The sequence below is a fragment of the Acipenser ruthenus genome, chromosome 13 (assembly GCF_902713425.1).
Source record: "Acipenser ruthenus chromosome 13, fAciRut3.2 maternal haplotype, whole genome shotgun sequence".
Classification (NCBI taxonomy): Eukaryota; Metazoa; Chordata; class Actinopteri; order Acipenseriformes; family Acipenseridae; genus Acipenser; species Acipenser ruthenus.
In genome coordinates this window covers 16,959,051-16,984,764 of record NC_081201.1, presented here as the reverse complement: position 1 = coordinate 16,984,764, position 25,714 = coordinate 16,959,051, and the positions used below count along the sequence as shown (strand labels likewise).

At 42.4% G+C, this 25,714-nt stretch overlaps 1 protein-coding gene across 1 annotated transcript in view; it reads left to right on the top strand.

The window, feature by feature from the left end:
• Window positions 1-25,714, top strand: part of ret (ret proto-oncogene receptor tyrosine kinase) — a 67,479-nt gene that overhangs the window by 25,667 nt on the left and 16,098 nt on the right. The window contains exons 2-16 of the mRNA XM_034029764.3: window positions 6,632-6,850; window positions 7,249-7,524; window positions 8,387-8,643; window positions 9,042-9,231; window positions 10,667-10,866; window positions 12,952-13,255; window positions 13,758-13,889; window positions 15,972-16,082; window positions 16,739-16,855; window positions 17,961-18,217; window positions 18,738-18,885; window positions 20,079-20,186; window positions 21,293-21,507; window positions 22,610-22,732; window positions 23,323-23,393. Of these exons, the coding sequence (XP_033885655.1) occupies window positions 6,632-6,850; window positions 7,249-7,524; window positions 8,387-8,643; window positions 9,042-9,231; window positions 10,667-10,866; window positions 12,952-13,255; window positions 13,758-13,889; window positions 15,972-16,082; window positions 16,739-16,855; window positions 17,961-18,217; window positions 18,738-18,885; window positions 20,079-20,186; window positions 21,293-21,507; window positions 22,610-22,732; window positions 23,323-23,393 (2,728 nt within the window). The remainder of the gene's footprint in view (window positions 1-6,631; window positions 6,851-7,248; window positions 7,525-8,386; window positions 8,644-9,041; window positions 9,232-10,666; window positions 10,867-12,951; window positions 13,256-13,757; window positions 13,890-15,971; window positions 16,083-16,738; window positions 16,856-17,960; window positions 18,218-18,737; window positions 18,886-20,078; window positions 20,187-21,292; window positions 21,508-22,609; window positions 22,733-23,322; window positions 23,394-25,714) is intronic.

Genomic DNA, 25,714 nt, shown 5'->3' with positions numbered 1-25,714 from the left:
AGGTCTCGGTCCTGCCAAGAGGGCGCCGGGCTATGGACTGACCCTCCCTCAGCATTGGGAGAAGGAGGACCTCCCACCATGGCCGCCCCCTTGGGTCACTTGCTTCCCCTCGTCCGGGACTTTGGGACTAAGTGGGGAGGTGGCCATTTAGGCCATGTTGTGCTGCGCACAAGGAAGGGAGGTGTGTGATGGGGTGCAGCCTATTTTGTGGTGGTTTTGTGTTTTTTGTATTGTTTAGAGTGGATATGAGTGAGTTTGGGGTGTGGTTCAGTGAGTGAGTTTGTGTGAGGAATGTGTGGAATGTGCCTGGGCTAATGAGGTACAAATTGCCCAATTAGCCCAGGCACCTGTATAAAAGGGAGTGGTTGGGTATGTTAGTTGGTGAGTGTTTGTGACTGTGAGAAGACGAGAGTGAGAGAGTGAGAGAGTGAGAGAGTGAGAGAGTGGTTCTTTTTGTATAGTTCAGGTTTAAAGCCTGTTTTTGTGTTGATCTTTTTGGTTGGCCATCATGCCTTTTGTTTTGTGTATTTTGTTTAATTAAACGTCTTTTATTTCCCTGCACATCCTGACACTGAGTCTCCTTACCCCGGTCAGCCTGTCACACCCTGGTACATGGGTTTGTTCTTCTTTAATGCCGTGGTTCTTAACCCCGGTACATAGATTTGTTCTTCTTTAATGCCGTGGTTCTTAACCCCGGTACATGGATTTGTTTTTCTTTAATGCCGTGGTTCTTAACCCTGGTTCATGCGTTCGGTCTTCTTTAATGGTTCATGACTGCTAGGACATTTAAAGTCACTGTTGCAGAAATCAACATGAATTCAAATTTGATTAAAGTGATTGGAGCTGACAAAATAATTCCATACATGGTCTCCTCCATTCACATACATTCACTATACATGGTCCCCTCCATTCATATACATTCACTATACATGGTCCCCTCCACACATACATTCACTATACATGGTCCATTTCATACCCAGTCAGTTTATAAAGATAGCATTAAGAATTCACTTCAAAACTAACTAAAATATTGCCATTTTCCTTTGATTGGTTTCACACTGAACATTTTAATGAACTGCAGTTCGCCTACAAGTGAATTCAAGTTTGCTTTACTGAGTCCTTTACCACTGTAATCACACCAGCGTTCTTTTGCTTTGCAATTGAACCTGATTGTCTGGATATGTGCACGTGACCAAAATGCTGTCAAATGGCTGTTCAATACAGCTAAGGTATGCACTGTATATAATATGCGCTGTATATAATATGCACTGTATATAATACACATGGAAGGTCGTGTCCGTGTCAGACAGCTGTTCAATACAGTGAAGGTATGTACTGTCTGTATATAATATGCACTGTATATATAGGGGTCTACTTAAATCGCGGTAAATTTACGTATTTTTCACGGCTATGTTGCAGAATAAAATTAGGATTTCGCGGACATTTCGCTGACCTGTTTAAACATTAAATGAACCTAAGTAGACAGTATTTCAGAGCACTATAAAAGCCTAAAAATAGCGGTATTTGCTTCCTTACTAAAACAGAGTGCTGTCATTTGTTAAAGGCGAGTATGCAGCATCCCCCTGCAGTTGACTTGCCCATACATTGAGACTGCACTTCTGCATCCATTGATTTGGTTGGAAGTTAAGGCAAAGCTTTGCCAAGTTATACAGATGTGGAAATCGATTAGAAACAGCCCAAAAACTCGGTTACACAAGGGCATCTGGCATACTTTAATAAAGGCAATGTATGCAGTACATTCGTTGTCATGTTATTTGTCCCATCCAATAATTTATTTTATTAGTACCGAGTCAAAACAAAGAAGACGTGGCTATTCGGGTCTAAAATTACAACTAAGCAGCAGGTTGAAGCGAGGTGGCTGTGCTGGATCGTTTTAGTACTGATTTAACTTGCAGACAGGAATACTTCTTGTCTGGGCTGACTTTCCAGTTTGGTTTCTGAAAGCTGTTTATTTTACATTCTGTTCAGCAGCCTCTGTAGTAGCCTTTTGTTTAATGTGTCATTCTGAAGCTAAATAGTGATCGATCGTATTTTCTCCAAATACACATTAAGATATGGAAAACAATTACCTCAGTCTGCATGTACAGTTTCTCTGGGAAATATCTTGAAACGATCATCATCCGAAATATACTTTGCTTTTTTGTCGTCCATTTCTACTATTTTCCCTCCAATGGCAATGCTGAAAACTAGATTTAAACAACAAAATCAAAACAATGCAGCACCACCTTTGTCCCACCCCCTACTGCACAGTACTACAGATCACATAAAAGCAGTAAAGACGCACTGATAGGCTGATTAAAACTTTGTCATTTGAATAGTAAACAAGAACGCTAACTGCTTTGGGGATTTTTTTTGTGTAAATGTTATTTGTGGAAGTTTTTTGTTTGTTTGTTTTTTGCTTAAGTGCAATGCACACAGGACGGCGAAGGAATAAAAACGGGCTATCTAAACAAGGAAGATATGTAGTTTGCGTCGCTTGCGTGTGCAGTAGTTCATTTAAATGCGGTTTCTTTTTTTCCCCCTCTCCGTACTTGTTTGTATGCATTGTCCCCTAAGAGGCGGATTTCGCGGTGACTCCTTTATTCTTTGGTTTATTTGCCATCTGCTATTGGTAGAATGGCAGCACACGCTTCGATATTGTATGGAGGAACACCAACCTTTTCATGCTAGATTATGTGCAAGGAGGAGACATTTTCAATGGCATCCTATGAGGAGAAATACTTTATTTATGGGTATTAACTGAACACTAGTGTGAATTAACCTCTCCAAACTAACTAGGTATGAAAGGTCCCTATGTCTCAAATGTGTAGTTTTGAAAGAAACACATGTTTAGCAAACTTTTTTCATTATTATTATTTATTATTATTTGTTTATTTAGCAGAGACCTTTATCCAAGGCGACTTACAGAGACTAGGATGTGTGAACTATGCATCAGCTGCAGAGTCACTTACAACTACGTCTCACCCAAAAGACGGAGCACAAGGAGGTTAAATGACTTGCTCAAGGTCACACAGTGAGTGAGCCGGGATTTGAACCAGGGATCTTCTGGTTACAAGCCCTTTTCTTTAACCACCGGACCACACAGCCTCCTTTTTCATTTTAAAACGTGATATGTGGTACTACACTAGGTTAAAGTAATTGCTGTCTGCAGACCTGGTTTTTGGGTAGTCTTGTACTTGCTGTGAAGTTTCATTTACCTAGTGCAGTACCTGAGGTATTGTTTTAAAATGAAAATACAAATACAAGTGTGCAGTAGAAATTTATTGTTTATTTTGAAACTGTACATTTGAGACCTATATAGTAAATGGCAGTGTGACAGGGTGGACTAGTGGTGATGTCAGGCCAGGAGCAGGAACCAAAAACACGGCGAGGCAAGTACTGCAGTTCAAAAAGAGTCGCGGTGCGCCATTTATTTAAATACAAAAATAAAATGAAAAGGTTTGAACAAAAAGACTTGCTCACAGAGCGAAAATAAATATTTAAACAAAATAATCACAAACACAAAATACTAAACAATACAGGTCAGGCTGGGCAGTAGCCTTCACTGATCCTATACATTTTTTTAAGTTTCATTTTCTCTCTCGCTCCTCGCTCGCTCTCATTCCTCCTCTAATCACCCACCTGGAGTGCAGCGAGTTGCAGGTTTTAATACAGGTGACCATCTCCCGATTAGCAACAACTACACAACTAATTAAACTCGGGAGACAGTCACCTTCTGCACAAGGTTTTTAAATTACTGTGGATGGGGCTTCCCATCCACACTACTAAACAATACAATAATAAAACAAACCCTCGGCTACGCCGTCATATTTAAATACAATAATGAATTATAAAAATAATAATAATAATAATAATAATAATAATACAAAACAAATATAAAATAAATAAACAAACTGCTCAAGGATAGGAAAGACAGGCAGGACAGAAGAGGCAGAGGGGTAGCACTATACATAAGAAATAGTCTTGAAGCTCAGGTTAAATCTGGACAAAGAAAACAACGCCGAATCAATATGGGTCAGAATAATGGACACAAATTCAAAAGGCATAATAATAGGAGCATGCTGTAGACCACCAAATTCAGACGCCGAGCAAAATAATCTGTTATACAGTGACATTCGAAATGCGTGTAGAAAAGAAGAAGCCATACTAATGGGGGATTTCAACTTCCCCCGTATAAAATAGGAGAACCCGGTGGGGAGCACGACGGACGAAATTGAAATGGTGGAAATGACAAATGACTGCTTCCTATCGCAATTTGTCAAAGACCGACTAGAGTGGAGGCATCCTTGATTTAGTCTTTTCAAATAACGAAGACAGAATAACTAAAACAGAGGTCAGAGAACCATGGGCAAACTCAGACCACAACATGGTCTCATTCAATGATTTTTAAAACCCCAAAAGTAATGACTTAAGCTAAGGTTTACAATTTTAGAAAAGCAAACTATGAAGGTATGAAACAGAGACTAACAGAAGTAGATTGGAGTGAAATAGAGAAAACATCCACAGTTTTTTTTTTTTAAATCTAATACTAGAGGCGCAAAACAATTACATCCCAAAAGTAGACAAATCTAAATCTAAAATAAAATGGCCAAAATGGTTTAATAGATCAATTAAAAAAAATATTCAGCGAAAAAAGGCACTTTACAGAGCATTTAAAAGGGACCAAAAACAAAGTACACAGAAAGAGTACTTGGAACTGCAAACACAAGTCAAAAAGGAAGTTAGAAAGGCCAAGAGAGAAATGAACATTGCTAAGGGGGCTAAAGCCAATTCCAAAATGTGTTTCCAATATTATAACAGCAAGAGAACATTCAAAGAGGAGGTTAAATGTCTAAGAGACACAAATGGCAAAATCATAAATGAAGAAAAAAAATAGCAAATATATTAAATGATTACTTTTTACAGGTTTTTACAAAGGAGGACACGGACAACATGCCCCACATGTCGACCTGTTCCTATCCAGTTTTAAATAACTCTAGCATAACAGAGGCAGAAGTGTTAAAGGGACTAGGAGCCCTTAAAATAAACAAATCCCCTGGGCCGGATGAGATCCTCCCAATAGTACTCAAAGAAATGAAAGAAGTTATTTACAAACCGCTAACCAAGATCAAGCAACAGTCTCTTGACACAGGGGTTGTACTGACAGACTGGAAAATTGCAAATGTAATACCGATCCACAAAAAGGGAGACAAAACCGAACCAGGTAACTACAGACCAATAAGCCTGACTTCTATTATATGTAAACTTATGGAAACTATAATAAGATCCAAAATGGAAAATTACCTATATGGTAACAATATCCCGGGAGACAGTCAGCATGGTTTTAGGAAAGGGAGATCGTGTCTAACTAACCTGCTTCATTTCTTTGAGGATGCAACATCGACAATGGATAATTGCAAAGCATACGACATGGTTTATTTAGATTTCCAGAAAGCTTTTGACAAAGTCCCGCATAAAAGATTAATTCTCAAACTGAACGCAGTAGGGATTCAAGGAAATGCATGCACATGGATTAGGGAGTGGTTAACATGTAGAAAATAGAAAGTACTGATTAGAGGAGAAACCTCAAAATGGAGCAAGGTAACCAGTCATGTACCACAGGGATCAGTATTAGGTCCTCTGCTATTCCTAATCTACATTAATGATTTAGATTCTGGTATAGTAAGCAAACTTGTTAAATTTGCAGACAACACAAAAATAGGAGGAGTGGCAAACACTGCTGCAGCAGTAAAGGTCATTCAAAATGATCTAGACAGCATTCAGAACTGGGCAGCCACATGGCAAATGAAATTTAATAGAGAAAAGTGTAAAGTACTGCACACAGGCAATAAAAATGTGCATTATAAATATCATATGGGAGATACTGAAATTGAAGAAGGGATCTATGAAAAAGACCTAGGAGTTTATGTTGACTCAGAAATGTCTTCATCTAGACAATGTGGGGAAGCTATGAAAAGGCCAACAAGGTGAGAAGTGTTGAATTTAAATCAAGCGAAGTAATGTTAAAACTTTATTAGTAAGACCTCAGGCTAAAAGAATTGAATCTATTCATTCTTGAACAAAGAAGACTATGAGGCGATCTGATTCAAGCATTCAAAATCCTAAAATGTATAGACAATGTCGACCCAGGGGACTTTTTTGATCTGAAAAAAGAAACAAGGACCAGGGGTCACAAATGGAGATTAGATAAAGGGGCATTCAGAACACAAAATAGGAGGCACTTTTTTACACAGAGAATTGTGAGGGTCTGGAACCAGCTCCCCAGTAATGTCTGAAGCTGACACCCTGGGATCCTTCAAGAAGCTGCTTGATGAGATTCTGGGATCAATAAGCTACTAACAACCAAACGAGCAAGATGGGATGAATGGCCTCCTCTCGTTTGTAAACTTTCTTATGTTCTTATGTTCTTAAAACACTGTACAGGGCTCCTCGCCCTGTTACAGGCAGTCTGTCACATTTGAGACCTATATAGTAATGAAAGTCCATGACTGAAAAGATTGATGGAAGTATTTTGTCAGCTGCAGCCACTTTAAGGAGGTTCCCCCCTTGGTGAGAGGGGAGCTCTGATGCAAACATTGACCATTTGTTCTCTGTGATTTTTGTCTTTCAGCCTCTCTTGCGCTCTACTTCCCCCAGATGGAGTACTCGGAGAGCGTGTTTGTGGAGCAGCCGGCAGGCCCCCTGCTGCAGATTCACGCTCTGAAAGAGGAGGAGAATGAGACGGCTCGATTCTCCCTTTTCAAGAGCTACCCCTGGTTCCAGATCGATGAGAGCACCGGAATGCTGTCCCTCAACAGGAGCCTGGACAGGAAGGACTTTGCTCTGCTGAGTGAGTACATTGTGAGAGATAGGCCCAGGAAGTTGTGCTTCTGGTGCTGGCAAAAACTGATTACTTGGTCAAAGACCTTTTTTTAGGATGTTCTGAGCCATTTCCACTCTTTCTTTTATTTTGTTCTTTTGTTCTTTCTTGTTTTTTCTTTTTACTTTTTTGGCAATACACTACGAAATGGGAAAGTAATGGAAAGCTGTTGAGATCAGATATGTTGTTTGCATAATCATCATAGATATCACATCATCAGTATACTGGGGGAAATGAAGTAACCACATTCCAAACTGCACTCAGTCCTTTTCAATCAGATTGCAAACACACAGTGGATGTATAGGATTCACATGACATGACAATCATACTTGTCTGATTTAATGTGAATGTTGCTATTCCTCTTGTAGCGAACGGGGAACCCCTGAAGCTGAAGAAGCTCTTCCTACAAGTTGCCGCCCTCTCCAGTGAAGACCACAAGCACTATGTGAGGGTGTCCCTGACTCTGATCAACGCCACAGCGCCCCCTTGCAGTGAGGTGAAGCCCAGGCAATTGTGTTTCCGTGAGGAGGACTATGCACCCCACATCAAAGAGAACAAGCAACCTGGACTGTTCCGCAACCTCCGCCCCCTGCCCCTGCAGCAACGCTGCCCCCACATCAACATCACCTACAGAGTCGAACAAGGTACTCGAGGGGCTAGAGCAGAGCTATCCTTCTCAACACAACTAGAGCAGAGCTATCCTTCTCAACACAACTAGAGCAGAGCTATCCTTCTCAACACAACTAGAGCAGAGCTATGCTTCTCAACACAGCATAGCAGAGCTATCTTTCTCAACACAACTGGAGCAGAGCTATCCTTCTCAACACAACTAGAGCAGAGCTATCCTTCTCAACACAACTAGAGCAGAGCTATCCTTCTCAACACAGCAGAGCAGAACTATCCCACTCACCAGAGCTAGAGCAGAGCTATCTTTCTCAACACAACTAGAGCAGAGCTATCCTTCTCAACACATCTAGAGCAGAGCTATCCTTCTCAACACATCTAGAGCAGAGCTATCCTTCTCAACACATCTAGAGCAGAGCTATCCTTCTCAACACAACTAGAGCAGAGATTTCCCACTCACCAGATCTAGAGCAGAGCTATCTTTCTCAACACAACTAGAGCAGAGCTATCCTTCTCAACACATCTAGAGCAGAGCTATCCTTCTCAACACAACTAGAGCAGAGCTATCCTTCTCAAGACAGCTACAGCTATTGCAATATTCAAGAACAGGCGCTAATATATATATATATATATATATATATATATATATATATATATATATATATATATATATATATATATATATTTTTTTTTGTATAATAAATATATTTCAGAAACATGTTGACACATATTTAAATATGTTAGTTATGCTTTTGCAGAGCTGTGAGGGGAAACGCTCAAGTTGCCTGCCTGCTTTGAGCACTAAACTAGCAAAGAAATCAGTCAGTTTGTTCCAACCCCCAACAGGATATCATGTAAACCATAAACTCTGTATTCTTCCAGATCTCAGCCCTTTAGGCGACGTGTACCCGTTTGAATTGGACCAGGACACGTCAGAGCTGGCGGTGTCTGTGCCCCTGGACCGCGAGCAGAGGGAGGAATACAGTCTTCTGGTACGATGCACCGTCACCACCGAGTCCATGGTAACCCAAGTGGACCAGCCCCTACTAATCAGCGTTCACGATGAGGACGACAGCGCCCCCTGCCTGCGGAATGGCTCCGACACCACAGAGGCAGTGGTGGAGTTCGACAGGAAAGAGGTAGCTCACTGCGGTCTTTCTGTTTCATTTGAAACTAGACCACAAGGTGAAAGTCTAGTGCTAAACCACCACACCAATGAGCCCTGGCTTTATATATTTCTCAGTTTACTGAGCATCACTTGTTTTTAGTTATCCCAGATTTTAGGAACTAAACCAAACTCCAGCTCTGTTGTGCTCATTGTTAATTAAAGGAATGTTTCAATGATCCAAAAAACATGCAGGTATCAGGTGTGACAACCATGCATTTAAACAGAGCTTTTGCAGCGGAATGTGTGTCCATCCTGTATGTTTGTCAGTACGTCAGCTTTTAGGTGAAAGTCAATACCGCATGTAAACCTCAGCATGATTTAGGGGAGTTTTATTTGCAGTTCAGTACTGAGTGAGTGTTGTTCCTTCAGGGTGCAGTCCTGGGCAGGTTGCTTGTTTATGACGCTGACTCCACGCCGATATACCCCAGAGACCAGAGTCGCAATAAGTACGCCGGCATCCTGTTGACAAAAGACACGTGGATCAAAGAAACATTCAAAATCGAACACACGTTCAAAGAGACCAACTTCAACCACGTGCGAGGCACCGTCCACGAGTACAGTGAGTCACACAGCTTGAGCTGCACTGCCTTGTGTACTTTATATCATCAAATCCATTTACAATGCTTTAATGTAGGCTTTGCCAATGTTACTATTACAATTGAACATGCTGGTATAGGTAGGATTTATGAACATTTTAGCTCATATGTTTTGCATTTGAACTTATCTCAGCTTCGAGGGTGCATATACTCAGAGACAGGCACATGGGCATGTGTATGAAACCAAAGGAAATGACACCACTTACTCAGAAAACACCCAAGTAAAAGCCCATGCCTCTATCTGCAGAATTATACAGTAAAAAGTACCAGTACTCAGAACCAGCATGTATCTGAGAAGCGCTTTAATGTAGATACATATCCCCACTAGATAAATAAACATTAATATAATTATTTTTTATTTCAAGTTTACATTGCTCTAGCAAATTCAATGTGCATACTATATATGTATATGAGAAAACTTTTTGTTAGTGAAATACATTGAATATTGTGTGCATGCACTGAAAGTGTACAGCATTTTAGCATTCTGTGTGCCTGCTCCCCTGTGTGTCTCTCCCTTGTGTCCCTGCCCCCCTGTTCTCTCCCTTGTTTGCCTGCTTTCCTTTGTGTCTGCTTCCCTGTGTGTGTGTCTGCTCCCCTCTGTGTATTCTGCTCCACTGTGTGTGTCTGCTGCCCTGTGTGTGTGTGTCTGCTTCCCTGTGTGTGTCTGCTCCCATGTTTGTCTGCTCCCTGGTGTGTCTACTCCCCTGTGTGTGTCTGCTCCTGTGTGTGTCTGCTCCCCTGTGTGTCTAATCCTGTGTGTGTCTGCTCTCGTGTGTGTCTGCTCTCCGGTGTGTCTACTCCCCTATGTGTGTCTGCTCCTGTGTGTGTCTGCTCCCGTGTGTGTCTGCTCCCCTGTGTGTCTGCTCCCATGTGTGTCTGCTCCTGTGTGTCTGCTCCTGTGTGTGTGTTTGCTCCCCTGTGTGTGTATCTGCTCCGCTATGTGTGTGTCTGCTCCCCTGTGTGTGTATCTGCTCCGCTGGGTGTGTCTGCTCCCCTCTTTCTATTCTGCTCCACTCTGTGTGTCTTCTCTCTGTGTGTGTCTGCTCCCATGTGTGTCTGCTCCTGTGTGTGTGTGTCTGCTCCCCTATGTGTCTGCTCCCTTGTGTGTGTCTGCTGCCCTGTGTGTGTCTGCTCCCGTGATTGCTCCCCTGTGTGTGCTCCCCTGTGTGCGTGTGTCTGCTCCCCTGTGTGCCTGCTCCTGTGTGCCTGCTCCCCTGTGTGTGTCTGCTCCCCTGTGTGTGTGTGTCTGCTCTCGTGTGCCTGCTCCTGTGTGCCTGCTCCCCTGTGTGTGTGCCTGCTCCTGTGTGCCTGTTCCCCTCTGTGTGTGTGTCTGCTCCCCTGTGTGTCTGCCCCCCTTGTGTCTCTCCCCTGCGTTGACGCGACGCCTGTGTTTTTCAGAACTGGTTCTGAACAGAAGCCTGCCCACCACAGAGAGCCGCTCACTTCAGCTGCACGTTCTTGTGAACGACACAGAGTTCCAGGGGCCAGGGGGGTCCCTGGTGCTCCATTTCAACGTGACCATCCTGCCTGTCTCCATCGTCTTTGCCAACACTAGCTTCATGTTTAGAATCCAGAACAATGCTGCCCAGTTTGCACAGGTACCAGTGCTGTTACTTTCCTACCATCTTCTGTTGCTTCAGTGCTTATAAACATTTACTGCATTGTGCCATGTGGAAGGGTGTGGGCATTCACTGACATGGGAGACAGAAAAGTGTATTTGACAACATCGCACAGGTGCCCAGTTTTATTTATTACTTTTCTTTTTCTTTTTCAAGTGCATTAGTTTAGCCTGCAGAGGGCACTGTTGTCCGTGGCCTGAATACCAGTGATGGTAGACAGGACCACGGAAATACCCACAGGTAAACAGACCCGCTGACGCACTCACCGGTGCTCTCAAATAATAATAACAAAAGGCAAAATCAAAAAGAGAAAATAAAACACAGTAATCAAAAACTACAAAGAAAAGGTGCTGCACTTGGCAGCGTTACCCCGACTGTCGCTACCCGCACGGCTCGGGTCCATGTCCTACACTTTACCACTCCCTCAGCCTGCTTCCTATACATGTATGGGGTCTGCCCAAGGTTTTCCCACTATCAATATTTTTAATTTTCTTCTCTTTGAATTTCTTTTGGTTTAATTTTCCGTCCATTCTCGGTCCTGGAGCAGAGCTTCCGCTAGCTTGTTTTGTCGTACCTGGGCAGAGCTGAGGGAACAACAGAACGTTATTTTATAGGGCCAGAAATCCCCCCAATGCCCGCCTCTCAGAGAGAGGGAGAGCCCACACACCCTCTCTCCCACCTCGCCGTGTCACTGCCATGACTGACCGGCAGATATTGCAAGGCTGCTGCCCTCTGCTGCAGCACTATGAACGCACCAGAAGAGTCAGCACAGATCTCCCCCCCGCTACATGCCATATAAACATCAGTGTTCTAAGACAGATATAATCACAAAAATTACCAAATAAGTACATTTTCTTAAATAACCCCTTCAGTCATGATATTACATTTTTTGAAATTTTAAAACAGTTTGTGTGAACTCTATTGAGTATGAGAAGTTGCCCTGCCAAAACATTGAACAAAAACATTGTGCATTATAAAATAGGTACATAGCATGGAAACTTAGCATGATACAATTATACATGCAGTGACTGAAGGGCATATTTTAAACAGCGATGCAAATAAAACAAATGCATGTTTTTAGATGTGTTAACTGCCATCCTACAGTAAATAAATTAAACAGGTTCTACTACATTGAAGAGTGTTTGTATATTACTAGTTTATTAAGGTTATTTGATTTCTCCAGTGATATTTGTTTACTCTAATATTGGGCAATATTATTAACAAAACAGTAGTTAATAATGAGAGAATATTAAATTGCTGCTATGTGTTTGTATTTTGAAATAATATTTGAACTTGCACAGGAAGTAATTAGCTACCCAGAATCAAGTGCAACTGGTAGTGTATCCTGTTGTTATTATTATTATTATTATTATTATTATTATTATTATCATCATCATCATCTACATATTAAAGTTTTTTTTTCTTCTTAATTTAGTCATCGCCAATAGTTTTTACCCTGGTTTTCCCCCCAATTTGGAATGCCCAATTATTATTTTTATCCTGGTTCATCGCTGTAACCCCCCGGTGACTCGGGGAATGGAGGCTGAAACATGCGTCCTCCGAAACGTGTTCCTGCCAATCCATAATCTTTTGCATTGCGGATCCACAGCGAAGCCACTAGATCGATAGTGCCGGAAGACAACAGAGATCTGAATGGCTCCACTGCAGACCCGCAGGCACCCTATCAGCCACAGGGGGTCGCTGGTGCACAGTGAACCGTGGATTGCCCTGCCGACCTAAGCCCTCCCTACCCGGGCGGCGCTCGGCCAATTGTGCGCTGCCACCTGGGAACTCCCAGTCACGGTCGGCAATGACATAGCCTGGATTCGAACCTGCGATCTCCAGGCTATAGGGCGCATCCTGCACTCTACTGGATGCGCCACTCAGGAGCCCCTGTTATCATTGTAATGAGATGTACTAAAAGAAACTAGCAAAACGTTTTTTTTTTCCTTTGGTCTTCAATCATATGGTATATTTATGCCTGTAAATCTTCCTATTGAGTGTTTTTTTATAGGATCTTTTACAAAGTGTTGCATGTGGATTGGATGTGCGGTGTGTTTTCAGATCGGCAGAGTCTGCGTTGAGAACTGTCTGAAATTCCACGGGGTCAGCATCACGTACAAGCTGGAGCCGGCCGACAAGAACCTGACAGCTGTGGCCAAGGCCTGTCACAGCGCGGTGGGCATCGCTCCGGGCCAGGAGGGCATCGTCGGGATCCTCTACGTCAACGACCCCAAAACCCTGAGGAGACACAAGTGCCTGGAGCTGCAGTACACCGTCACAGCTGTGAACAAACTGAACACCAAGCGTGCCCGGACTCTGCTGACCATCACACCGGAGAGCACAGGCAGCGCTCCACCGCTGACCTGTAAGATTCACTGGGCAGGAGAAGGGCTTCCACTTGATCAGCAATGGGGTGCTGTGCTTGCCACACAGCTGGCTATATTGTAATACTCCAAATCAGAAAGGAAAAACACACCCAATGGAGTTACCAAACTAGAAGTAAACAACCCAGGCTTTATTTATGACTTGGAAGAAGTCTTAATTGTTTTTTTATTCCTTTTATGATTTGGATTAAATAGCTTTGAGAATCTTGCCCATTGACTGGTTTGTGGGAAAATATTCTGTCAAAGATAGATTTTCAAAAATAACTTTACTGGCTCTTGAGGTGAGGTTTCTCTGCATGCTGTGTACACAGGTGGTGTGCGTACACCATGAATGTGTTATTTTCAACCTTTGCTGGGGATATGTATTCCAGTTGCATTCCTTGTTAGTTGTACTGTATTGTATTGTATTACATTGGATTGCAGTGGATTGCATTGGAGTGCATTGTCTTCAGTCTGGTCTGTGTTTTAATCTCTTGCTCCCAGCTGGTGGCCGTGCTCTGGAGGAGGACTGCCCCCTGTCCTGTGCTGAGAATCGGCTGCGTTCAGACTGTGAGGTCTGCGGGGGTATGGGGGCGACGGACGGGAGGTGCCAGTGGAGACAAGGCAGCGGGAACGGTAAAGCCATAGAAACACTCACAGAGAAGCACTCACTCACAGAGAAGCACACACTCACAGAGAAGCACTCACTCACAGAGAAGCACTCACACAGAAACAAACACACAGGAGAAACACTCACAGAGAAACACACACTCCCAGAGAAACAAACACTCACACAGAACTACTCCCAGAGAAACAAACACTCACACAGAACTGCTCCCAGAGAAACAAACACTCACACAGAACTGCTCCCAGAGAAACAAACACTCACACAGAACTACTCAGAGAAACTCACAGAAACACTCACAGAGAAACAAACACTCACAGAGAAACAATCAGAGGAACAAAAACTCACAGAGAAACACACACACACATAAACACTCACAGAGAAACAAACACTCACAGAGAAACAATCAGAGGAACAAAAACTCACAGAGAAACACACACACACATAAACACTCACAGAGAAACAAACACTCACAGAGAAACAATCAGAGGAACAAAAACTCACAGAGAAACACACACACATAAACACTCACAGAGAAACAAACACTCACTGAGAAACAAACACTCACAGAGAAACAATCAGAGGAACAAAAACTCACAGAGAAACACACACACATAAACACTCACAGAGAAACAAACACTCACTGAGAAACAAACACTCAGAGAAAAACTCACAGAAACAAACACACAGAAACAAACACTCACAGAGAAGCACTCACACAGAGAAACACTCAGAGAAACACTCATACAGAAACAAACACCCACAGAGAAACAAACACTCACACAGAGAAACACTCACAGAATAACACACAGAAACACTCACAGAGAAACAAACACTGTCACAGAGAAACAAACACTGTCACAGAGAAGCACTTACACAGAAACGCTCACAGAGAAACAAACAGTCACACAGAGAAACAAACACTCACAGAGAAGCACTTACACAGAGAAACACACACTCACAGAGAAGCACTTACACAGAAACACTCACAGAGAAGCACTCACACAGAGAAACACACACTCACAGAGAAGCACTTACACAGAAACACTCACAGAGAAACAAACACTCACAGAGAAGCACTTACACAGAAACACTCACAGAGAAACAAACACTCACACAGAGAAACACTCACAGAGAAACAAACACTCACAGAGAAGCACTCACACAGAGAAACACACACTCACACAGAGAAACAAACACAGAGAAACAAACACTCACACAGAGAAACAAACACTCACAGAGAAACAAACACTCACAGAGAAACAAACACTCACAGAGAAGCACTCACACAGAGAAACAAACACTCACACAGAGAAACAAACACTCACAGAGAAAGAAGCACTCACACAGAGAAACAAACACTCACAGAGAAGCACTCACACAGAGAAACACACACTCACAGAGAAGCACTCACACAGAAACACTCACAGAGAAGCACTCACACAGAGAAACACACACTCACAGAGAAGCACTCACACAGAAACACTCACAGAGAAACAAGCACTTACACAGAAACAAACACTCACACAGTATCTCCTCTGTCGATTGGCTGAAAATGTTATTGGCAAACAAAGGAAATAGAAATAATGCTCTTTACTCACGTAAAGTAATTGTAGCTGACAAAATAGTTCCATAGATGTTCTCTGCCACGCACGTCCGTTCATTATATAGGTATCAAATGTCAGATTTGCAAGAAACATGTTTTTTTAAAACATGATATCTCTTGTAGCTTGCTTTTTGATTGCCACACTTCCTGGGTCATTTCACCTGACAGGTGAAATTGTTTCCTGCCAATACCCAATCAGCTGCTTCCCTATTGACTGACATGCTTTCAGCCAATAACATGCTTTGTTCCAGAAGACACTGCTGAGGTGAAATGAAAAAAGGAAATAAAGCAGTACCAGATATCCTGGAAGTCAAGCAAGCTGAGAGCTGTCTTTAACCCAGTTTCTTTACTTTGATTTTCTTCTGGTGGAGCAGTCACCATATTATTTGTCTCCAGTGATGTATTGTAAATGACATTTTTAAAACATTGAAGACCTCTGGCCTGTGAAAGAATGTTTTATGTTGTTTTTTCTTGATTTTCCTGCAAGCACTGACCACAAACTACTCGACCTGCTCGCCCACTCTCCAGACCTGCCCAGATGGTCAATGCGATGTGGTTGAGAACATGAACCCAGCCATCTGTCCACAGGACTGCACGAGTAAGCAGCTAAACTTCTAGAGCACTGACAGAGCAGCCTCTCAGCACTGACACTAAGAGGGAGGGGGGCACAGTAACAGGACTACACGAGGAAGCAGCTAACCTTCTAGAGCACTGACAGAGCAGCCAGGAGCAGAGCAGCCTCTCAGCACTGACACTAAGAGGGGAGGGGGGGCACAGTAACAGGACTGCACGAGGAAGCAGCTAACCTTCTAGAGTACTGACAGAGCAGCCAGGAGCAGAGCAGCCTCTCAGCACTGACGCTAAGAGGGGAGGGGGGGCACAGTAACAGGACTGCACGAGGAAGCAGCTAACCTTCTAGAGTACTGACAGAACAGCCAGGAGCAGAGCAGCCTCTCAGCACTGACACTAAGAGGGGAGGGGGGGCTGTTGAGGGGCAAAGTATTTGTGAATAGGCTTACAGGACATTAAAACACTGCCATAAAACTGCCAATATGAAGGGCAGCCTGTTAATAAATATAACAATGATTGAAGCAGAAACAACAAAAGTGAATCACACAGATAACACTTAATAGGATATTACACAGGTAGAAATTCAATACAACAACATGCAGATGGTGAGTTGCTGCTGTAAAGTCTTGGCAAGGTGAACCTGTGTGTTTCTAAGCTCCTCTCTGTGGTTTTCCTTGTGGTTAGAGTTGGATGTTATTGGAGGGCACGAGCGAGGCTTTTTGTCTGGGATCAAGGCTGGCTACGGGACCTGCTACTGCTTCCCGGGAATCAAGTGCTACTGTGAGAAAGATGACATCAGCGGTGAGTGAAATCACTCAGAATCCAGGCTGGAGACTCCCACTGGCCCTGCACACACCCTGATAAAAGTGTACCACAGTAAAAGCAAAGTGAAAGCATGGCAAAGCATGGGAGATGGATGATAAAATATACAGTACTTAAAAACATGCCAAACCATGGCAAACTGTGGTAAACTATGTTAAACCATGGTAAACTATGGTAAACCATGGTAAACTGGTAAACTATGGTAAACTATGGTAAACCATGGTAAACTATGGTAAACCACGGTAAGCCATGGCCATGGTACGCTATGGTAAACTATGGTAAGCTATGGTACTCTATGGTAAACTATGGGACACTATGGTACTCTATGGTAAACTATGGTAAACTGTGGTAAACCACAGTAAACTATGGTAAACCATGGTAAACCGAGGTAAGCTGTGGTACTCTATGGTACTCTATGGTACTCTGTGGTAAACTATGGTAAACGTAAAACAAAAACATATTCCAGTTTTAGTACATTTTTGTTTTATTTGTTCAATTTTTACAAACTAGTTTTTTATCTCAGTTTTTCAAATTTTACAATTAAAGCTACATTTTGTATCTCTCTTTTAATTTCTGTTTTATTACATTTTGTATTAGACTGTTTTTAATTTAATGGTTCAGTTGTTCATTTTTTGTATGCAAAGCGCTTTCGGATCCTTGTGATGAAAGGAGCTATTGAAATGTGAAATGTTGTGCTTGTTGTTGTATAACCATGGGAAAACTGCAGAATTATTGTGCACATTTACTGTGCAAATTTACCAAGAGAAATTGTAATAATCGCAGCCCTGGGCTTTGCAATTACTCTGTCAGTGTATATTAACTGATTTCACAGACCCAGATTATCACTCTGCAATTAGTGCTAATCAGGGTCTGTGAAACCAGAGTATATTGGGTTAAATATTTAAAAGTAGCAACAGAACTAACTTCTCAGCTATTTTCTCATTGTCTGCAAACACTCAAACACCAAATTGTGTTTAATCTATCAAATCAAACTGAAAAACTCTCCTTAATTCCTAGGGGTATTGAGAGTATAAAGCCCTGGTTAACACAAATTTAATACAGCATGTGTGATGCCCTGTTTCAGAGCCCATGTGTGACGATGTGTGTAAGACTGTGATCGCAGCGGCAGTGCTGCTCTCCTTCATCATCTCAGTGCTGCTCTCCTCCTACTTCATCCATCGCTACCACAAGAGTTCCCCCAAGCCCCCCATCGCCTCGGCTGAGATGACCTTCCGCCGGCCCGCCCAGGCCTACCCCATCAGCTACTCTGCCAACAACGTGCGCCGGCCCTCCCTCGACTCCATGGACAACCAAGTGGCTGTGGACAACCTCAAGATCCCTGTATGTGTCCCTACTGCTTTGCTGATATACAGGGCCAGGGAGCCGCTTGGCTTGGGGTGAATTCACACGAGCCAGGGCTGATCTAGAGAACTGAGCTAACTGGCCAAATGTGTTCATTTACTAGTGTGATGTTATTGTATAAACATGTCTTTGAGGCCTCAACTCATTCATTCAGCATCACAATGAACCACTAGAGGGCCTCATATAACACAATGTAATATCTGGGTTGAAACCAATTCCAGCATGTAGAGATTGAAAAAGACATTTTGTTCCCTTGACTGAAACTAAAATACTTGTAAGCTAATGTTTTTTTTTTTTTTTAGTAATGTCTTTTATTACTTTTAGTTATTGAGAGTAAGAGTAGCGCAGTGGATAAAAATATGCAGACCTGTTTTCTGGACATGTTCTGAAAGTGTCTGAGCTAAAACCACTTACTGTTGCACCACATACTGTAGAGCTGTCTTTTAAAATGAAGCCATTGCATCATTCTGACAAGAGCTGTGCGTATCCCTTGAAACAGGAGGATCCCAAGTGGGAGTTCCCCCGGAAGAACCTGGTGCTCGGCAAAACTCTGGGAGAAGGGGAGTTTGGGAAGGTTGTCAAAGCAACGGCATTCCGGCTGAAGGGAAAGGCAGGATACACGACTGTAGCTGTGAAGATGTTGAAGGGTGAGACTGTCCTGACTGTTTACTGGCATTGAGCACACCTTCAGTTACAGTGCCTCAATAGAGCAATGCATGCAGAGTGCTTAGTGTTATACTGTGCATGGATTTAATATTGATCATGCAAAGTATAACTTTAGCATCCTTTTTGAGTGTAAGGATGCTCTGCTCCCTTGCTGAGGACTGTCAGACACAGTAACCTCTGAAGAACACATTTATAAACACAGGCCATGCTCCTGAGCTACCATTAATCAAATTGTATTAAATAAAAACCAGAAAAGCCTTTCTTTATAAGTGAAGATGTGGTGTGTATTCTTATAAAAGCATAGCAAAGTTTAGGTAATTGCATATATGAACTTGGAAAAATCATTGGAAACTGCAAACTTACCGTACAAATGTAATGTAGTAAACTTTTAGAAGGGTAGATTGTCCCTTATTATGAGAGAAGGTTCTGGCTGCTAAATCTGTGTGAAATGACTGCTGTTATAATACAAATTCACAAGAATGAAGATCATGCTGAGGAGCTACTATTCACCATGTTCTAGATTGTTCAATGCATGGGAGGACACCACGTGCACAAGATCATGTTTTTTTTGTTGTTTTTTTTTTTTTTTTTTAATTTAGTCGTTGCCAATCAGTTTTTTTGTTTTTATTTTCTCCCCAATTTGAAATGCCCAATTATTTTTAGGCTCAGCTCACCGCTACCACCCCTGCGCTGACTCGGGAGGGGCAAAGATGAACACATGCTGTCCTCCGAAGCGTGTGCCGTCAGCCGCCCGCTTCTTTACACTCTGCAGACTCACCGTGCAGCCGCCTCAGAGCTACAGCGTCGGAGGACAACGCAGCTCTGGGCAGCTTACAGGCATGCCCGCAGGCACCCGGCCAGACTACAGGGGTCGCTGGTGCGCGGTGAGCCGAGGACACCCTGGCCGACCTAACCATCCCTCCCCCCGGGCGACGCTCGGCCAATTGAGCGCCGCCCCCTGGAAGCTCCCGTCCACGGTCGGCTGTGGAATAGCCTAGATTCGAACTCGCGACGTCCAGGCTATAGAGCGCATCCTGCACTCTAGCGAGTGCTTTTACTGGATGCGCCACTCGGGAGCCCTACAAGATCATGTTTTGACAAATCCTTGTTGTTTGGTTTCTCATAAGAGATTGATTCAGATTTATTCATCACACTTTTTCTCTTTTTTTTGCAGAGAACGCCTCCCAAAGTGAGCTGCGAGACCTCCTGTCTGAGTTTAACCTTCTGAAGCAAGTCAACCACCCTCATGTCATCAAAATGTATGGAGCCTGCAGCCAGGATGGTAAGCAGTGCACACTGCTGCCCATTGCTTCAGCACAGTGTTCTTGACAGGGGCAGAGGATACAACACTGTTTAAAATATTAACTTAAGAAAAGGAAAATGATCTGGGAGTAGTACACTATTTAATTTGAATAATTTATAAGAAAAATACTTGATCCTTCACAAATAAGTTGAGATAGTTCAACTGTTTAGAAACAGATGATGATACTGGCACTATGACCTGTAAACCAAAGTGTTAATGATGATACATAACTAGTAAATAAGCAATTGAACTGTTTACAGTTCAAGAGAAATAAACAGAAGCAAATGTTAACCAAGATACGTATCTTACCCAATGTGTAGATACAGTTTTGTAATTTGTGTTACAATATATATATATATATATATATATATATATATATATATATATATATATATATATATATATATACTGTGTGTGTTTCTCTACAGTGATACCCTGAAAATAACAGAAGAACCCAATAAAAGTTAAGATCGAGAGGAGACCGTATGTCCCATCAATGCTCATCTGGCTAGTAGCAGCTGATTCATTCCAGAACTGTTTCTAGACAGTTCTTAAAGGATCCTGATGATTTAGCAGCAGTGTAGCACAGAAATCTATTCTATTGTAAAACAGTATTGCCTGTCCTCTGTCCTAAGTCTGTTTCCACTACAGGACATTACCAACACACTCATGCACTCACTGGGAATTCCTCATTCATGGGAAATATACCACTATGACACATGGGTTGAGACGCTGGTCTATTCAGTGGCTGGACAGCATTGTCCTGTATGAAGCCAGTGCTATGACACATGGGTTGAGACGCTAGTCTATTCAGTGGCTGGACAGCATTGTCCTGTATGAAGCCAGTGCTATGACACATGGGTTGAGACGCTAGTCTATTCAGTGGCTGGACAGCATTGTCCTGTATGAAGCCAGTGCTATGACACATGGGTTGAGACGCTAGTCTATTCAGTGGCTGGACAGCATTGTCCTGTATGAAGCCAGTGCTATGACACATGGGTTGAGACGCTAGTCTATTCAGTGGCTGGACAGCATTGTCCTGTATGAAGTCAGTGGGGGTCATGTTGCTGTGTTTGCTTGCCCAGGCCCTCTACACCTGATAGTGGAGTATGCGAAGTACGGGTCCCTGCGCAATTTCCTACGTGAGAGCCGGAAGGTGGGGCCCAGCTACCTGGGAAGCGATGCCAACCGCAACTCCAGCTACCTGGAGAACCCGGACGAGCGAGCCCTGACCATGGGGGACCTTATCTCCTTCTCCTGGCAGATATCCCGGGGCATGCAGTACCTGGCAGACATGAAGGTAAGCCTCTGGATCGTATTGATCTGTAAGAGAAGGGGGTGAGCATAGCAAGGAAACTGGCCCCCAAATGAGCCCCAATCAGGGGTGGCTGTAGGCTGGCAAAGTCTTTGTTTGATGTGCTGGAAATATGTACAATATCTATAGTAAGCACAGTCTTTGTGTATGATATCTACTATGTAGCTGACACAGTCTTTGTGTATGATATATACTGTGTGGCTGACACAGTCTTTGTGTATGATATCTACTATGTAGCTGACACAGTCTTTGTGTATGATATATACTGTGTAGCTGACACAGTCTTTGTGTATGATATATACTGTGTAGCTGACACAGTCTTTGTGTATGATATCTACTATGTAGCTGACACAGTCTTTGTGTATGATATATACTGTGTAGCTGACACAGTCTTTGTGTATGATATATACTGTGTAGCTGACACAGTCTTTGTGTATGATATCTACTATGTAGCTGACACAGTCTTTGTGTATGATATATACTGTGTAGCTGACACAGTCTTTGTGTATGATATATACTGTGTAGCTGACACAGTCTTTGTGTATGATATATACTGTGTAGCTGACACAGTCTTTGTGAATGATATCTATGTAGCTGACACAGTCTTTGTGTATGATATCTACTATGTAGCTGACACAGTCTTTGTGTATGATATATACTGTGTAGCTGACACAGTCTTTGTGTATGATATATACTGTGTAGCTGACACAGTCTTTGTGTATGATATCTACTATGTAGCTGACACAGTCTTTGTGTATGATATATACTGTGTAGCTGACACAGTCTTTGTGTATGATATCTACTATGTAGCTGACACAGTATTTGTGTATGATATATACTGTGTAGCTGACACAGTATTTGTGTATGATATATACTGTGTAGCTGACACAGTCTTTGTGTATGATATATACTATGTAGCTGACACAGTCTTTGTGTATGATATCTACTATGTAGCTGACACAGTCTTTGTGTATGATATATACTGTGTAGCTGACACAGTCTTTGTGTATGATATATACTGTGTAGCTGACACAGTGTTTGTGTATGATATATACTGTGTAGCTGACACAGTGTTTGTTTCTCACAGGTGGTTCATCGGGACCTGGCTGCTCGCAATGTCCTGGTGGCTGAGGGAAGGAAGATGAAGATTTCGGATTTTGGGCTCTCGAGGGACGTCTATGAGGAAGACTCGTATGTGAAGAGGAGCAAGGTGAGACGAGGTTTCATGGGGAAAAGGCTGCCTTTACAAAGCTGTCTGCGACAGTAGCTTAACAGTGTTTGATAAAGCTTGTAGGCTCAATGGTGTCTTTCAGTACAGCTGTCAGACAGACAGACAGACAGACAGACGACCAGAGAGGCAGGCACACAGGCAGACAAACAGACAGACAGTACATTATTGGTCTGAACCTTGAGACTGAGGTTCAATCCTCAGTCACTATGGCTACATAATGGTAAACAGCACTACAGCCCTTAAATTGCTGCAACGTGTTAGACTACTCCAGATAATAGACTACTCCAGATAAGCAGGGACTGCTGGTAATGGCCGCTCAGGGCAGACAGACTTGTGCAATTGTTTATACAATATGAAAGAAAGCTACATTTCAGTTCAATTCCAGCACTGGTCTTCCATCTCTATTTATCAATAATGAGCTTTATCAGGATCACATCTTCTGATGACTTTGCAAAGTGTGCTACAAACAAGCCCAGTGCAAATTGATAACTGTACTGTAAGGGAAAGGATTGCATGTGGTTTTGTTGAGTCTCACAAACAGCTGCTAACTCGTCTTTAACTCTCCTTAGGGTCGAATACCTGTGAAGTGGATGGCGATTGAGTCTTTGTTTGATCATATCTACACCACGCAGAGTGATGTGTAAGTAATCCTACAGTGTGCCTCATGAGGGTTAGTGAATTGGTTTACTGCAGTTACAATACAGTTTATGAAACCCATGCCAATGTCTAGTTTCTGATCCCTTATTGCAGTCGTGAATTAGTTCCACAGCACTCAGTGTAGGGGAAATAAAGCTCCAGGAATGGAAAGTATGTTCAGATGCAATTTAAAAAGCAATGAGTTCGGTAGTAATATCTCTTATAGACATTTCCTGCTTTTGTACTGGCAGGTTTGGATTCTGCTCCCAAGGTAAAGGGTTGCTAGTTCCATCCAAATTCACAAAAGAACTAGCACATAGGTTTTAAACATGTCTTTGATCACTGCAGTAAGAACAGCAACATCAGATATTTGAGAAACACAACTTAAAATGACATTTGACGGATGGGTGAATTAGACACAGTTTGGGTGTTTGGTGACAATGCGGGTTTGGGTCCACCTCACTGGGGGGAAGGGGAGGTTTGTGGGACCAGGTGCCTGTAAATTACATGACATAGGGTGATTGAGATTCACATGATTGAATAATTGAGGGTCTGTACCTTTTCCATCCCAAATATCAGCATAAACAGAGGTTGTAAAAGGTTTACAATATATTCTTTGCAAAAACTTTGTAAATGCATCAGTTAGGGTTGATATTAAAACAACAAAAGTAGAGAAATGCGCTGTTAGGGTTTTTAACCCTAACTCTGCATCTCCTCCCACCACCTTACAAGCAGTGGAAGAGGCAAGGCAACACAAGCAACCACAGACAGCCATCATCAGTTAAGACGAACAACATACAACTCTGCAGATAACACAAGACACATCCATCTGCACTGCATAAGGATGGTATTTAAAGAATGCATGCGTGTGCTATCTGCCAACTTAGTCCTAAAACACTGGAGAATACAGAACATACTGGTATTACAGCACAACGTATAAAGCCCACTGTGACAGTGAGGCCATCCCTCCCATTAAACTGTATTCTTTTGCTTGGTTGATCCGTGTTATTGGTGCTGCGCTCTCAAACTGACATGACACAGCACATTCCACTCGCCCATGTAAACATGGTGACATTATCATTGTGTCATACATCTGTTGCATGGATGTCCTGTTCTCAAAGTGCTCCCATTCCATGTTACTATGAATGGTAATGACAACCCATCACCCCTTCCTCCCTTGAAAAAGACTGTATTATGCCATTGAACATCTGCAGTTCCATACAACAGAATGTTATGCACTATTAGTAGTCCTTCTGTCATGCACGTGTCTCACGATTTACCATACATATACACTTCCCCTCATGTTGTCCTGTATGCAGTCCCCCCCCCCCCCCCCAACTGATGCACATCTAACATATGATCATGGCAGTGGAATTCATAGAGGTACAGTGTGATGCTGTATCTTACTAGACCTGCATAAGCACTGTCCAGGTATACACGACCCCCCACCCCCCCAACACACTGTCATCATACATCTAGTGAACCATGATGATGGATGTCTCTTGTGTTATCTGCAGAGAGTTGTTGTTGTTGTTTGTCTTAACTGATGATGGCTGTCTGTGGTTGTTTGTCTTAACTGATGATGGCTGTCTGTGGTTGCTTGAGTTGCCTTGCCCCTTCCACTGCTTGTAGGGGGGTGGGAGGGATTAAAAGGGGTTAAAAACTCTAACATCGTATTTTCCAAAATTTTGTCATTTTAATATCAACCCTAACTGATGCATTAACAAAGTTTTTTGCAAAGAATTTCCTTCCTTTTTGAGAATATATTTATAGATACAAAGCCTGTATATTATATTACAGAGCACAAAAATAAAAGTAACTATATTTGTAAGCTTGATTACTATATAATAGGTTTATATATATATAATACACATGATTAGTTTTTCTTCACCTATTCATACAAAGTGTTTAGTGGTCTTAGCCCCACCCCCGCTGGTGCCACAATTTACCGGGCCCTGGTGCAAGACTGTGCAGTTAATTAATGTTATCAAGTACAAAAGTTAGTATGAAAACGTTTCTATAACAAAAAAATAAAAACACATGTGCATGTCAAAACCTCGCCCACAGTACAAATGCATTCTTTACAACTCAAAAATATAATTCTATGAACAAGTTACTTAACAAATTAATATTCCAAAAGCATGTATTTTTAGTAATATACATCAGTTAATAATATTCAAAGTTGATGGAATTTTGTGAGGCAGGAAGACTCTGACACGTTCAGCTTGTTCGATGTGGAACATAAGCCGATTTTAGCCTTTTGAATGACAGCAATTTGGGGATGCTGTTTGTGCATTGTGGACATTTTGTTTAGACAAAAAGTTC